Consider the following 16,892-nt stretch of genomic DNA (forward strand, 5'->3'; position numbering starts at 1 on the left):
CCCTGACAGGCCCAGGCCCAGACAGCAGAGCAGAAACACAGCCCCACAGCCCCCATGCTCCAAAGTGCTTTATGGAGAGCAGCCTGAGCACTGGGGATGTCGACAAGACATGGAGGTAAGGAGGAATCTCCTAGCATGGCCCATCGTAGCACACCTGTTTTGGGGCTGCATTGCGCAGAGCATTCATCTTTGCTGAAAGCAAAATCCATGCAGGACACAGACACTGTGGCGGGTTGACCCTGGCTGAACACCAGGTGCCCACCAAAGCCGTTCTATCACTTCCCCCTCCTCAGCTGCACAGGGGAGAGAAAATATAACAAAGGGCTCGTGGGTCAAAATAAGAACAGGAAAGATCACTCACCAATTACTGTCACAGGCAAAACAGACTCAACTTGGGGAAAATTAACTCAATTTATTACCAATCAACCAGAGTAGGGTAATGAGAAATAAACCCAAATCTCAGACCACCTTCCCTCCACCCCTCCCTTCTTCCCGGGCACAGCTTCACACCCGGATTCTCTACCTACCCCCGCAGTGGCGCAGGGGGACGGGGAATGGGGGTTACGGTCAGTTCATCACACGTTATTTCTGCCGCTTCATCCTCCTCAAGGGCAGGACTCATCACACTCTTCCCCTGCTCCAGCGTGGGGTCCCTCCCACGGGAGACAGTCCTCCATGAACTTCTCCAACGTGGGTCCTAGCCACGGGCTGCAGTTCTTCACGAACTGCTCCAGCATGGGTCCCTGCCACGGGGTGCAGTCCTTCAGGAGCACACTGCTCCAGCGTGGGTCCCCCACGGGGTCACAAGTCCTGCCAGGAGCCTGCTCCGGCGTGGGCTCCTCTCTCCACACGTCTGCAGGTCCTGCCAGGAGCCTGCTCCAGCGCGGGCTTCCCACAGGGTCACAGCTTCCTTCGGGCACCCACCTGCTCCGGCGTGGGGTCCTCCCCGGGCTGCAGGTGGAGATCTGCTCCGGCGCCTGGAGCATCTCCTCCCTCTCCTTCTTCACTGACCTTGGGGTCTGCAGGGTTGTTTCTCTTACAGGTCCTCTCTCCGGCTGCTGTTTCTCTGTGCCCCGCAACTTTTTTTTCCTTCTTAAATATGTTCTCCCAGAGGCGCTACCACTATCGCTGATGGGCTCCGCCTTGGCCGGTGGCGGGTCCGTCTTAGAGCCGGCTGGTATTGGCTCTTTCGGACACAGGGGAAGCTTCCAGCAGCTTCTTACAGAAGCCAACCCTGTAACCCCCCCCTGCTACCAAAACCTTGCCACACAAACCCAATACACACAGAGCAGGATGCCCACGCCAAAAATACCAAGCCCAAGTAGTACACTATTTGAAGGACACCACCAAGAATACACCAGGCACATGGTAAATAAAACACAGCGCAACCTCAGAGACAGTCCCAGCACAAGCCATGAGATCTCTCTGGCTTTGGGCAATGGCAGCTTTGAAGCAGAGCTGACCAGGATGGCTCTAGGCACACATGACCCAAGTCTGGTGTAAAAGTTTCACAACAGAGCATCTGCATTTTCATAAATGATCTCCGGAGCATTTCTTTTTACATCTAACTGCAGCTGGCTTTGCATGTTAAAAATAGATGGTAGTGAAATACAGCACTTCTTACTTTCTGAACTGAAAACACTAAGTCAGCTCTCCATTTACATTTTTTTTATGATGTTGATAATGATGTTATCCATTTATTGCTGATAGAAAATTGCAGCCAGATATTTTAATGCTGCCCAAGAATGCTCTGCAAGGACACTTGCTTTGACAGTCAAGCACCAAACCACAGCAGCAGTACATGCTTAGTGAAATGCTATTGCCTATTAGATTTGGGAAGAACGAAAACAAGAATCTAGTGTGAATCTGGAGCTTTTCACATCAACAGATCCCAGCCCCCTTGGGGACGTCATCACATCCATTGAATGCACAGGGCAAATCCAGCAGCCCTCGCCTTTCTTTAGGCAAGTGAGGCTTTGCAGCCACCATGGACAACCACAGGTTGGGTGCCTCCTTCCTCAGGCTAACTAGGATGAGCAGACAGTGTGGTTCACAGCACAGCTGGTACCCAGGCTTCAGCAGTCAGGTCCACGAGCAGCCTGATCATTTGAAGCTGTCAGATGGCCCAGATTCACATCCCAAGACATAAGCATGACCCTCCAGCATGTTTGGAGAGGCAGGGATTCAGGGCATGTTGTCCTGTTACTGCCTCAGTAGTGATGTTAAAATCCTTTTGCTGTAGGCAAGTGGTACAGCTGGCCCCGGGAAGTTAATTCAGTGCCTCAGCTGCCATCTCTTCCCCAGGGCTGGGGCTGTAGGGAGATACCAGCCCTGGATTACCACTGCTGGTGGGGCATACCTGGATGGGCTGGGAAGGTAGAGATTTGGCAGTCTCCTATGATCATCATGCAACCACAGGCTCTGCAAATTCAACACAGTGCCTGTACTAAAGACATCAGCTGAGCCCTGTATGGCTAAACAAGAGCAGTCTCTGCATTTAAGCAGCTGTGTTACCCTCTCCTCCATCTCCAGAGCTCCTGGCACTGTGATGGTGCACTGCCAAGCGCAGCTCGCCACCACCGGCTGCCAAAATCACGCCGTGCAGCTTCACCCAGCCACCGTTCTGCCCATATCCCACATGGGAGGATTTTTCTGCTATTTATAAGGCGGCAGCCTCTCTCTACGGCCCTAGAGTTCAATTCCACTCAAGCAACAGCTTCTACTGCCCAAACACCCTCGCAGACTGCAGGCTGCTGCTGGCTCCCCAGGCTGCATCACAGAAGAGCTGCGCCAGCCCCAGTATTTGGTTTTGTTCAAGAGGGAATCCCACACCACAGCCACTGGGGTCAGTGTTTATGCTTAAAGGGAGATACTTTCAAGAATAAAAGAAAACAATCAGGATAGGTCTAAAGTCCTTTTTTTTTTTTTTTTAAGCAAATTTTGAAAGTCAATTTACTTTTAATGAGGTGTCAGTGGTGGTTTTTAGGTTTTATTTCACAGCAATATTCCAGCAAGCAGCATGTCCGCACCACCACTCCAACCTTCCTCATTTTCCAGATCCATATGGGATTTTAAAATTGTTTTTATAAGTTAGCAAGAAAGTGAAATTCAAATGTTTAGTGGCAAACATCCAAAGTAACACAGAACAAAGCTGTACTCCCTCCTACACCCCAGTCCCTAGGTCTCAAACTAAAGAGCAGCATCAATTCCAGTGGATTAATAAGTATCTTAAATGAAATGTCAGTGTTTACAATAATGCTGATGAAATAAAGTGGTTTGGGCCAATGATTAATGACAGCAACAGGCTGCTGTCTGGCCTTTAATTTTAGAATTTTATTCCGAAAAAATATAAGCCTACAAAGGCAAGCTTTATTAAACAGTCCAGCCTGAGATGTCATCAGCAAACTATTTCCCCTCTAGATAAATCACAGCTTCTTCTGTTACAGATTTCTTATTACTAAATCTAACTCCACAACATGCATCTTCTCCCTGCCTCTCAGCCAGTGAAGAAAATCAGACGAGAAGGGATTCGCTAGTTTCCAGGGCCTATGCACCCAAAACAAAGCTTTGCTTTCACCCTCAGCATGCCTACAGCCAACACCCACTGCTTTAGCCTATGCTTGACTGAACCGACCACAATCCTTTGCCATGCTGCCAAATTAAGCAGGTAAATCCAGAAACACCTGTTCATCACTTCTTCCAACCAATCCACCACCTAAAAAACCCCCTAAGTTTTACATCTACCCAAATGTTAGTAGACAAAGGACAGAGAAAAATAAGACTTCAAAATACATATTGTATCCTTGATAGGATCACGGGTGTGATTTTTATTCAGATTTGGTAAAGGTTTTCCTCTTGGTATGTCTAGCTTAAGCATTCAGAAGTGTTTCTGGACCAAGCTTGCATGTACCATGTCTGAGTCTATTCAGAAGTGAAAGGGAAAAGCACAATATATGGTACTTCGTGAGGCAGAAGCGTGTTGGGTGAGACAGCAAGGAACCGAGCTCCAAAGTCCCCATCTCCAATACATTGGAGTGATGCATGGGTAAAAGGATGCTTAAACCTGTTTAGAGCTCAGTTTTACATATGAAGCCCTTCATGTCTTTTAAGGGTACAATCTAATGCAAGGAATTAATCCCCAGCCTTGCATTTATATCGGTTTGCTTGCAAAACAGAAACCACAACTTAAAAACACTGACTGAAATGCAACTGAGGAGTTAACACAGGCCATTGTCTGGTCCATCCACACTTGCTCAGCAGACCTCAATCTCAGCCGGAAAGCATCAAACCTGGCTGCAGGGCAGATATCAGGTATTTACTGCAGTCTGGCTCAACACGTGCCCATTTTGAGGGTTTCATTCACCCCTGCAAAGCAGCATCTTCCCAGTCTTCTGTGTGTGCCTAGCTCAAAAAAGATTCACCTCTGCTCACTGAGGGAAAAAAAAAAAATCAGTAGCTCTGCTGCACAAAGAGCCATCTGAAATGCACACTGACATGTGAGCGCGTGCAACTCGGGAGCATGGCACCAGGAAAGGTGCTGCCCATCAGGAGGGGCTGCACACCAGCAGCTCTCAGCCTCTACATTGGGCTCAGACAGACAGCACATAATCAAGCGTGAAGGATACACACTGTTGAGTAATGTGCCTTAACTCACTCAAAACACTTGGGTCTCAGGACCTAAGTTCTTCCAACTCTTAATGACATCCCAAACACCCACTTGTAAGAGTTACTCTTCCATAGTATCCTGGGAAAAAAAATTAATCACTGATTTACTGCATACATTAAAAGGGCATCTATGTCCCAGACACTTTGGGAGTGGGATTTACAAGCAAGACAGGTCTGTTGGCTCAACTGCAAGACCCCACACCAAGTTACTGGTCTTGCAGTAAAGATGCTCTCATTTCAAGTTTTAGCTTCTTGGCAGCTTTAAGTGTCAAAGCCTGGTGGATGTGCTAGCCCGTGGTTTTGGCTTGGTAGCAGAGTCGAGTAACCCTAACTAGTGATTGACTATGTGATGGAATATGGACTCATTCCTCTCTTAACATGTCAAAAAGCCTTTAGCCCTGTAAACATGACAAATATGCCTGAGAACCCTACTCCACAGGGCAGCTGCTTCCCTTCCTGCTGTCTCTGTTCCCCCTCTGGCATCACAGTCAAATGTACAAAGTAGCAGCATTAAAAAAAAAGCAGTCACCTTTGCAGCACCAGCAAGTTCCATAATTATTTCCAGCATTACTGCAAGCCCACCATATGGTGCCTTGCTGGATGTCCTGCGACAGGGCCAGACTTCAGATGGAAGGTGGTCTACAGTCCCTCTCTAACAAAATCTGAAATGGTATTCAACAGCTGAAGAGGCTGTCAAAATAGAAGCTATCCCAAATGAAATCCTTCGGCGTACAGCCCAGAATTACTAATGGAAGAAAGCAAAATTGCTTTAACAGACAAACTACAGCCTGGATTCATTATAATCTGCCTGATGGAAAGGAAACTACAGCACATCTGAAGTTTCCTATTTCTACTGAAAGTTGCGTGCATGCCAGCTTACTAAACCTGGGAAAGGTCACTGCAGTGATGTACGGCACCATCTTCTGCCCATATGCAGGTGGCGCAGCAAAGCCACAATAAACAAAACCTAAAAGCTGCTTCAAGCTCTGGCTCAGCTTCCTCCTGACAAATACTTAAAATAGCTTAAATAACAGGATGCGAGAGGGGAAAGTAACCCACACGTTTCCTTTTAAGGATATATGCTCAGCAGGACACACTCTAGCAGGATCACAGATCCCTATTTGCCTTAAGCTTAACATTTCAGTGCATTGTTTTACCACCTTGCAGCAGTGAACAAAGTGTTCGGCTGGGTTACAATTTTTAAGTACTTTGTGTTTCCAGAAAAGATGCTTATCTCTGCTATTAGAAGCAGGGAGAAGGAAGACAAACAGAGCAAGTTCGCAGATTTTGTTCTGCCATGCCTCCCCTATGAAGGGCCACTGTTTAGCCAAGTACATACATACACACATCTGTTATACTGAACAAATTCAGAGATCAGCTGAGACTTGGGGCAACCTACTCTTCTCCCACTAACCTGCGGGTCATTCAAAGCCTTGATAGTTCTTATGCCTCACTTCATTACTTTTTTCAGATGTTAAAATGCTTTTCTGAACCACTGCTGTTTACCACTTGGATCACTTCCAATACAAATACCTGGTTATAGGATGCTGGGAGCTGCTTGTCTGAGCTGTAGCTGACTTCAGTGCTAACCTTAAACCATGGTTTCTATCCGTGGACTGCTTCTAGTAAGCAGTAGGTAGTCTATGGAACTCTTGCCTTTTGCTGGCTGTCAGAGAACAGCACACCAGCTGCATGGGAGAGAGGGAAATACCTTCAAGTGGCATAGAAGGCTGGTGGTGACAGAGTGTATAGTAACACACCTCACTGCCTTCCAGCATCACCAGATGTCTCAATCTAGTTCAGCTGCACACAGAAAAGCTGGTCAAACACACACCTTTGAACTCCCATCAACCTACACATCCAGAGCAGCAACTTGCCCCATGCTAGAGTTAAAGCAGGCCTCCAGGAAGCCCATGCAGCTAGCTGCACATTGGAGCAGGGCACATCTTGGTAAGCAGAAACCACCCTGAGAGATACTTCCTCCTCCCCACATCTCCTTTACAACATCCTAGAAGCCAATCTGCTGAGCTTTGCTATAACCATGCTTCTCATCTGCGTTCCAAGTCTTCCAGGTAGCTGGGAGACGAAAGAAAAACTTCATTTTAAATAGCAGCCTTAATCCAACTTTCCTTCGCATTCACTAGAGACGGCATTAGAAGTTGCCAGCGAAAGTCAGTCACCCAGTTAGTGACCAGTTCTATATCCCAGGGCAAATATGGGTCCTTTAAGCAAGAATAAAAGGAATAAGAGCATTAAAGACACTCATGACAGGCGTGTCCCACCACAATGCTTGCAGGCTGTACCATGCCTAAAGCGCACAAAACAGAAGACAGCTGAAAAGGACTAGCAGATCCCATCTCACTTGTGGGTATGTCCTGGCTAATTATCACATTTCTCAATAACACCTAATTTTTGACACTGCTTTTATAATTTAATACCAAACAGGAACCAGAGCGAGCTGGTTTCCTAAAACAAACCAGGATCTGACTTGGGTTTCTCCATGTTTCCAGTGCAAAGGCAGCCAGTCAACCTAATCTTGCCAATTTCCCCCCACACTAATGACAAAAAGCCACCACATTCCAGCCAGGTTAATCATTTTAAGTTTATCCAAGGACAGAACAGGCTGTCTGCATCCCAGCCTTATTGAGGTTTGCGCTCAGAGGCACATTAGGCAGCAAGAAGCACAATAGTCACTCATCTTCCTCTGTGGCAGCTCACTTCCACCTGCTGGAAAAGTCTCAGGAAGAGCGAGACAGGAGAGGGAACTGCCAAAATTGCGCCTTGCTTCAAGTCCCAACAGGGAATACTACTCCATGAGAATCAGTTGTCTTTGAAATTTGTATGTCCCTCTGCAGACTGCAAATTTAGAGCAAGTGAGAGTTTTAAGAGCCACTCTGCTCTAGAGGGCAGTTTACCCGATACAGATGCGAGGCAACTACCAATTTGTATTTATAACCAGTGCTTGAGCGATGCCGATGTCCAGTTAGGAAAATGAAACACTGGCTCTGATCACTTGTGCAACTCATTCCCAGCCAGTGCCAGTCCCGGGTGTGGTTCCCCAGCTGCATTCGCTGACCTCAGTCCACACTGCTGCGGTCCAGCTCCCATCCTGCCCCTCCCTGGCGTTTCTCTGATCCTCCAGTAAACCATATCAGGAAACTAAACCAGCAGAAAACAGTTTTCTCCATGATGTCAGTTTTCTGCCCGTTTCAGCTTCCCAAAGCAGCCTGCCAGAGGCTTCTGCAATGCCAGTGCAGGTGGAAAGCTGGAAGGCAGGCAGAGCAGCTTGGGCTGTGCAACCCCTTGAGCATCGTAGGCTGTTAGGGAGGTGAGAACCAGAGAAGAAACAGAGCCACCAGAGGGCAATGCATATGCACTGCAGCCGCAAAGCATTTTATTATCACTGCAAGTTGTTCCATAATGGCCAGGTAAACAGACACTAATTAGGTTTTGCCTACAAGCTCACCAAACACAGTGCCTCAAATACACCCGCACAAACCAGAAACATAGTACCTACATTTACCATCTGCACTGCTCAGCCAATCTGACAAAACCAACATCATCAGAACCAAGCACTGTGCAAGCCCTGAAGCACTGCCTGGGCTGAAGTAACACAGTACCTGTTTGGATATTTCTTCTGCCATCAGGAACCAACAAAGCCTACCCTGGAGCAACAGGGCAAGGCTGTCTGCCAGTGCTCACTGACAGCCAGACTGCCCATGTCCCTTCCTTTGTGCTCCTTGGCTAGAAGTGACAAGCCAGAAGCAACAAGGCTGCCAAGGGACTCCTTGGCATGGAGAAGATCACGAGAGCAGCAGACTGCCCACATCCTGCTGCCACTGCTGCTCACAGGGCTAGGATAAATTCATTTCAAATGTACAGCAGACAGGAGCGTGGTGCCCTCCTCACTGTGACTTACCAACTTTTGCAAAGGCCTCCTTGAGTTCCTCCAGCTCATCTTTGGAGATTTGCGTGGTGTTGGCCATCTCATTAATTTAGGGAGTACCTAAAGAGAGAAAAAGGACACTGTGTGAAATCAGGCTGCATTCAAATGCATGCAGTTTTGAACAGCAGTATAGTAACAATCAATACCAAGGTCACTACAGTTCTCAAAGCCACGTTTATCTTTCCACTAATAAAACAGATGTGTGAAAGTCAGAAGGCGGCAAATTCACTCCTTAACAAGTCAAAAATCCCATTAGCCTTGTTAATATTTAGCTTTGTGTATTTATTTTATGGGCTATGCTGTTCTGCACACATTAAGGTACCTGCTACCAGTGTGTTCTGCAGGTCAGAAAAGCTCACATCTCCAGGGATTTTCCACAACTTTGAACAAAATCAGAATCCAGAGTTAAAACATCAAAGCAAAATATACTGAACACTCTGCCTGCTGGTCTGCCCCCAAGAGCACACAGCCACCAAACCCAAATAATAAAGATTCTGAACAGTACCTGAAAAAGGTCTTTTCGCACAAAGTAGTATACCTGGTACTGTTTGCAAAAAAGAAATAGTCTGCTTTTCTACAGGAAACTGTTCGAATAAACACCTGCCTATTTCCCCAGAGCCAGTCTCTCAATAAACCATGTAAGCAACAGGCTGTTTGCACTGCCACTGACCCCCTCAACCCTCCTGAGCAAGGCACAGCAGGAACACCGCAAGCAAGTCTGGAACAGCAGGCATCAGCCGCACTCAAACCCCAAGTACACAGAAACTTCGCATTGATCAGACCTGCTTGGTGTTTAAGAAACAGAGAGGATGAAGCATACAGTTCCTACACCCATCTGCTATAATCCTCCTTTCCAAGCACTGATTAGGTGCCACCCAGCCAGCCTGGACAGGAGGCATCACCATAAGGATGGTAAAAGGCCAGTGACGTACCCACGTCCCCCTTACATGACATTCATGACAGCAGCATCAGATGCCCTGTTCGCACTTTGGCCAATACGACCAAGAGAGATCAGTGATTGATGGAACAACGCAAACGGGGGAATCCCTGTGCATGAACAAAAAGGTAGGCACTGACAAGCACATTCCAGCACACGTGCTAGCTCTACCTCAGGGTCTTTAAAACATGGATCTGGGCAGGCTCAGTGCAACTTCAAATGAGACTTGCATTCCAAGATTTTCCAGCTCCCACAGTTAGCTACAATCACCAAGTTGAGAAACAAAAGGTTCCTCCTCTGCCTATGGGAACAGACACAGCTGCCGCCTCCTCTGTAAGCAAAAGGATGAGCAGTGAATTCAGGTTTACAGATTGTCAGAAGGCAGGATCGTGAACAGGCTGGCTCACTGCTCAAGCGACAAGAGGCTCAGTTTCACAAATGCCTGTGCTCTGAGCAAGCCTCTTTTGTCTGAGGCTCCCAGCTGCCTTCACAAGCACTCGTTAGCTTAAGAACACAAGTTTGCCTGTAGCTGTAAATATTCATTTTCTGTAACACTTTACTCAGTCCGGGAAGAAAGAAGTCGTTAGAGATGAGAGCAATGGGCAGGTGTGCCAGCATGGGAAACCAGCTCAGACAGGTGCTAGCAGCAGAGACAGTCAACAAGAAGTTGCATCACTGCAGAGGCAAGAAGGAAAGCACATCAGACCCCACCTCCAAAAACATCTGCAGAGCTGCCAGCAGACACAAGATGTTTAACAGTCAGTAAAAGGTAAAAGCCACCAACAGCAAGACAGCCAACTTTATCATTGGACTTGTACTGCAAGAATGGCGCAGTGGGAGGAATTGTGGCAAAGCTGCATCAGACTGACTGAGGGGGGGAAGCACCATAGTAAATGTTTTATACCATTTCAGAAATAACAAGTTAGGCTAGTTGACCAAGGAAATGCTACCATGCAGGTCCTTGCAAGATGCAGGAATGCTGTGTGCAGCGCTGCCCGTCTTGCAGGACGCCCAGCCTGAGACCTACCCCTGTTCCTGAAGCAGCCCCTTCCCTGCAGCACTCCTACAGGTGCCCCAGCAGCCTGAGCCTCAGTGCCACCAAAACCTGGCTGTTTTTTCCAGGGGATGAAGGAGTTGCTCAGCAAGAAAGTCAGCTCTGAGCAAGCTTGGTGCATGCTACAGGAGGTGGATTTCACAACTGGCAGAAACACTTGGGGAACACTATTGGGAACGGAGACAATTTTGGCTACGCGGGCAGGCAGGTGGCATGAGCTCCAGGCAGGAGAGGCCAGGCCTACGAGACTGAAATTTCAGTCAACCCTCCTTCATAAATTCTGCCTTCTTCCTAAACCTCACTTGCACCTATTCGTTTTCAAACCATGAGGATTTCCTGCAAAAAGGGATTTCCAAAAGCATCATTATCTAACCACTTCATTGAAATTTAATTAGCTGCTGACTATCTCTAACATCTTTAAAAGCAAAACAAGCAGCAAACACCACCATAAGCTGATAGCTTTTAAAAAAGCTGCTCTGTTTGACTTTAACAGGGAAATATTACACTCTGGATATGCCCTGCAGTTGTTTGTGTGGGTCTTCACTTAAAAAAAATTTTCCCTTCCAGCTCCTATGCTGTTCAGCTCAGTCAGTAAGTCTACAAAACAGGTTTACCTCTCAGTTTTCATACTGCTTCCTCCTTCTCTGTTTCTCTGCTTGAGAGGAGAGAGGGAGAATTTGAACCAACAGAGAAAAAGCAGACACCTGACCTTGTTATAGCTGTCTGGGAAGGGGAAAAGTATGTTATAACAAAACAGTGTATGAAAAGGGTAGTGGGCCACAAAGTTACAAGCCAACAGAGACTACTAAGCTCCCAAAGCAATTTTACAGAGGTTTTTTGCAATAGAGAGGTATTACACCAACATTGGCACACTCATCTGGGGGACAGGAGAGCTTTTCAGTTTTTTGTTGTGTGGGGGTTTTTTGTTTGTTTTTAATAGCTGAGTCTAGGGCATTCAAAATCATGTTTTTCATTCAGTTGCATTTTTAAACAAGAGGCTTTGTCTTCACGGACATAAAAAGCCCTTTTATCACACTGGCATAGGGATCACACATCAGCTGCCTCACTCAAAGCCCTGTGGGGACACGGCACCACGCTGCTCACGCCTCACCACGTCACATTCACTTCTACCACAAGCAAAGTCTCTGCCAGGGCACGCAATGAGAGCCAGAGACAAACTCACATTTAAAGACCTATTTTAGAGGGAGGAAGAGAGAACAAGGGGAAAAGAGGAGACAGAAGTGAGCTACTGATCCCACACCCATTTTACACCCTGGTGACAGATGGTCCATCGGTCAATACACAGATAAACAGAGTGTATAAGGAAGCAATTCCTGCTCCACAGCCCGTTTGGTCCTGCCTTCATCCCTCACCCCACAGAAGAAAAGCAAAGGCAGCTCCATAACACACGGCTGCACAAAAGCAGCTTCACAGAAGAGAGTGGCTGGCAGACTGTGCAGCCCGTTTCTGTGCTCTGAAGACTTCACTTTGGGCTGCAGATCAGAGCTGCTTTAAGTGCGTCTCAGGTTTTCGAATATCACTCCCGTCCCAGAGAGGGGCTGTATAAAGTTTCTGTGCAAACAAGTTTTATAGCTTCTAAACACACTGCAGTCACTGAATCGGGATTAGTTTATTTGCTCTCCAGACAGAACTGCAATACAGGCAGGTCAAATAAAGCTGCCCCAGCCCATGTGTTTTAACAGCTGTAAACCACCTGGAGACACACCATTGCAGTGGGGACTGCCACCAGAGGGATGCCTCCTCTGTGGTGCTCAGCACTTCCAGCACAAGTGCCAGAAGCTAACCAGGGCACTTGGTGGATTAACTGCTCAGACAGCAACTTAAAAACACTCAAGCCCAGAGAAAAAGTCCCCAAGATTCTTCCCCAAGAGGAGAAGCCCTGGGAGCTGCATCCTGTACAGAGGATGGGTGGAAATTGGGGGGGGGGGAAGCATCCAGGCATTTGCACATCTCCTTGAAAGCTAGAGGATTAATTCAATTTTGAAAGCACTGGGCAACCAAATATTTCCCAACAGCCACTTGAACACTTCCAACAGAAACAGAGCTGGAATTTGCTGCTGATCCAAATGGAAGAATTTGCTTTCTTAGCAGCTCCGTGTTAGTTTGAAAACCGAGTCGCTCCGTCCCTCCCAGGCCCGCCCTGTTTTAATATCTCTAGAACTGACTGATTAACAGCATCAATTTGTTTACTCAAATGGGCAAATGCAGAGACACATTAAAGTGTCAACAAAAAGGTATTAATATGTACTTTTTTCATCCGATTAAAAAAAAAAAAAAAAAAAAGAGCGAGCTAGGCCTAGTCTGGAGCAGTGACTCACCCCGTATGTATTCCTCTGAAAAAAGGAACCTGTGGTTTTGCTGCCTTTTCATGACAAAGGCTCCAGACATGAGAAGGCAAGTCAGTCAGCATTAACTAATTAAAAATACTTCAAAACCCGCATATCTCTGACCACTAACCCAGCACGTATCAGTCTTCCTTTAGGAATAATGAGCCAGACAGCCAGGCACTCGGTCCCCCCCCAACCCATGGCAAGTGCCAGAGCCCCCGGGCTTGCAGCACAGGGCACTGACGCAGCCACCTTGCTAATTTGGAGGGAATCCTGGTGATTCAGCTGAGGTAGGATCTGGCCCCCAGGCTTCCTGTGGCTCACCCCATCCTCCTCTTCCTCCCTGTTTCGCAGGTAGGGGGCTTGGCCCTGCCAAGAGCCGCATCAGAGAATGGGGTGGCCATCCGCACTCCCCTGCTTCCCTTGCCTCATTCACCCACCCCCCAGCTCCTTTTGCAAGACGTGTGAATCTTGGTCACCACAAAGTCCTTCCAAGCCCACTGCTGCAAGGGCATCTCCCCCACTGCCACGCAGACCCCCTCCGCAGGGCCAGCAGCATCATGCCCATCCTGGCATGGCTGTGCAAGCTTCAGAGCTGCTGGACAGCCTGGGGCAGCCACTCTGCTCAGAGCAAAGCAGCGAGGGAAGTGAGTCACTGGTAAGGGCTGAAAGCCTGAGTTTTCTTTGCATCCCTTCACAGGTGATTGGGATGCCGCAAAGGATGCTGCAGGGATCTCCTGATGCTGCAGGAACCCTCCTCCACAGGCACCGGCCAGCCCTAGGCTCATGCTGCATTTGGAAATGCTTGCAGGCAGGAGAGGGCACACATACTCTCCCATCATCAGGTGCACCCAGCAGCTCTGCTGGCTCCTTTTTTTGGTCCAGTCCAAGCAAAGCCACTGGGGTTTTACAGACAACATCTTCAAACTTGACAGCAACAGGAAGAAGCAAAAGTTTGTGGTGCGCAGTCTTCGTCTGACGAGTCCTCCAAGATAAACACTTACTGCTGCTTTGGGAGGAGACAGGGAGATTTAGGGATTGATGGCCTGTAAATGAAAACCTATCATGCAATCCATCCTCTCCTGCTCATCATCGGTTTGTGTGTTTCAAACAATGTTTTGTTCATCATATTCCTCCAAGACAGCACCCACTCGTTAGGTGTGGTTATTAGCAAACACCAGGTTGCTAGAAGCATATAAGCTTTTATTTTGGCAATTACCTTCCAGGCAGTCACCCATCAGAGGCACAGGCTGAAACCAGACCTTCGCCACACTTTCGTCTTTCCATATAGCAATAGGTGCCATCCTGATAAGAGCAGTGATTAGGAGATGCTACCCCATCCGCAGGGACTGCACCGCTGTGGTGTCCAACACCTTACCAACAGCATGACGCCACTACAAACCACTGTCCCCCGGAAATTACTTTGCTGTTGCTCTTTGCATGAAAGCTGTACTCAGGATCACCTCCATGTTTTGTGTCCGTATCAACTCAGCTGCTTCCCCTGCCTCGGGAGGAAAGGGGCATGCGAAGCTTCGAGTGGGTATTTCTTTGCAGTGCCAGACTTGGGCGAGTAGCTGCATCTCTCATCTGTGGCTCTTCCCTTCAGCCAAGCTTTCCCAGCCCCATGCACACCAGGCTCAACACTAATGAAACTACAGCTCTGCTCTCAAGGTCTGCAGTGCTTTAACTATTGAACAGCACTGGGCTGTAAAGCCTGCAAAGCAATCACCCAAACCCAGCTTTATTTCGTTATTAAGCCAGCTTTCCTCATGCATGCACAGCACCAAACAACTTGCCTCAACAGGCCAATGACCAACTACACACAAATTCAATTTTAATACTGAATTTCTTTAAGCATGTCTTGCTGTTTGAATTTACTACCTCCCACCTCCCAGTTCTCCAGCTTCCTCGAGCTACTGCCTTTACACACAGTACATCCAGTACACACAGAGTACACACTTGGACTCGTCCATGCTGGTTGCGTAGCCCACCAGCTGTTATACAGCCACTTGTTGCATCGCAGGGAAAGGACACAGGACAGCAGATAGTGATTGCCACCTTATGGCTCACCTCTTCCCAATCCCAGACAGAGATTACCTCCAGCTGCTGTTTTTGAAGCATCTCTAAATCAGCAAAAGTCCCATTAGTGGGTTTTCCTTTATATTATTTCAAATCCCTGAAACTGTCATGCTGGGAGAGACAGGCTCCCTGCTACGCTTACTTTCACCTGGGAGTGGACTGTAAGAGTTTGCTCCTGTTGTTACCCAACTCACTGCTGCTGCGGGGGAAAAAATCTGTCAAATCCATCAGGAGCAGACACACATCCTGCGAGTTAGTCACTGCACTTGGCTTGCCAGCAGCTCTCTCCAGTTTTGGAGGCATGCCTCTATAGGGTATCCACCTCTGGACATGCACGTTCCTTCAGCAGGTCCAGGTTAAAAACCCAATTTCTCCTAGCTCCACCTGGGTAGAACAATGCCAGAGATTTTTCTGAGCAGCGCTTGGGTAGGTGCCCAGCAGGGATCTGGGCTGCTCAAAGGCAGGGTCACTCCAACGATATGGGAACAACTGCAGCAAACCAGGTTTGCTATGCCTTCTGCTTAGACTTTAACCACTGCCCCAACATCCATGGGCAGCCTGGACAATCTGATCCTTCACTGTTTGCATGCTGGTCAACATGTTTTCTCTTCCTTCAAGACAGAACCAGATTCGCTAGCTTCAATCATCTTAAATCCTTATTAAAAACAATTGCTGACCCATCGCCAATTCACATGCCTCTGACTCCCCTGCACAGCCAAGGAGGCTTTTTGGGGTGCAGCCACACCTGAGTAACAGTCAGCATGTTCAGCACCCTGACCCAGAACCGAGCTGTAGCCAGTACTCCCAGAAAACCCCAAATCAGCATCAAACCTGCTCACAGCACCAAACAGAAATCAGCCCCTTGCTAAAAGGCCAGGAAAGCCATGTCCTTCAGGGCAGCATCCAGAATACTAAAAGCTGGGGACATGACACAGAAATTTGTAGGGATTTGAGTACACAAATCCTTCTGTCTCGCAGACATAGAAAAACAGAAAGATAGCAAGCAGCTGAGGATGCTCAGCCACGTGATATCCAATTGCCCAAAGGCTGGAGGGGAGCACAAGTCTGAGTAACACAAATGCCTCCACTCCAGCTGCACATGGGAGGGGAAAAAAAAAAAACTTCCCCAGTCCTCAGTGCAGTCCCCCCCAACACATCCCCATCCAGCCCTGAAGAACTGTGAGCCAGAGCTGCCTCTGACACACATTAAGGGGTGACATGCAATCCTGGAGTAGAATAGACGGATGCTTCCTTACCCTCATGACCCAGTGTTTACTATGAGGAGGCTGAACTGACAGAAACATAAAACTGGTTTGGGACTCAAATGGAAGAAAGCAGCACAGAAAGCTTTCTGCAGACCTACACTCTTCTCTGAAGGCTCCTGACGCAGAAGACCAGGGCCAAGTGGATTGGATGGACAGTCAAAGCAGGGGCAGTGCTGACTTTCAAGGAGGAGAGCAGCTGCCTCCTAGATCTTGCAGCTGCACCTGCACATACCCAGCACACTGCAGACTCGCAGCTACGGTGTACCGACCACCTCACTGCTCCAGCTCTTATTACATGTATCTACAGAGTACTTATAATCTGCAGGGCACAGTAGAAACCAGATCAAATACTGTTTGAGACAGCAGTGAATCAGTCCTTAAAAGCCTCTTTGCCAAATACTTCTCCTAAACATTGCATTTTGGCACACCTCCAGTTTTAGCAGTACTCCAGGATCAGAGCACATTTGAGATCACAACCTGCTAGATTGGTTTAACTCACTTTTGAATTTCAATAGTTTGTCCACATCAGTGGAAACAGGAACAGCAATATTCCCTGTTAACTAATTAGTACAACATGAAAACAGGTGATCCTTTCAAG

General features: G+C 47.8%; 1 protein-coding gene across 7 annotated transcripts in view; it reads right to left on the bottom strand.

Moving 5' to 3' along the window:
- Nucleotides 1-16,892, bottom strand: part of PLS3 (plastin 3) — a 55,421-nt gene that overhangs the window by 14,796 nt on the left and 23,733 nt on the right. For all 7 annotated transcript variants that reach the window (XM_029997076.1, XM_029997081.2, XM_029997079.1 and 4 more), the window contains exon 2: nt 8,585-8,671. In XM_029997076.1, the coding sequence (XP_029852936.1) occupies nt 8,585-8,651 (67 nt within the window). In that variant the 5' untranslated portion in view covers nt 8,652-8,671. The remainder of the gene's footprint in view (nt 1-8,584; nt 8,672-16,892) is intronic.

Source organism: Aquila chrysaetos, chromosome 21 (assembly GCF_900496995.4).
Source record: "Aquila chrysaetos chrysaetos chromosome 21, bAquChr1.4, whole genome shotgun sequence".
In the NCBI taxonomy this organism is placed as follows: Eukaryota; Metazoa; Chordata; class Aves; order Accipitriformes; family Accipitridae; genus Aquila; species Aquila chrysaetos.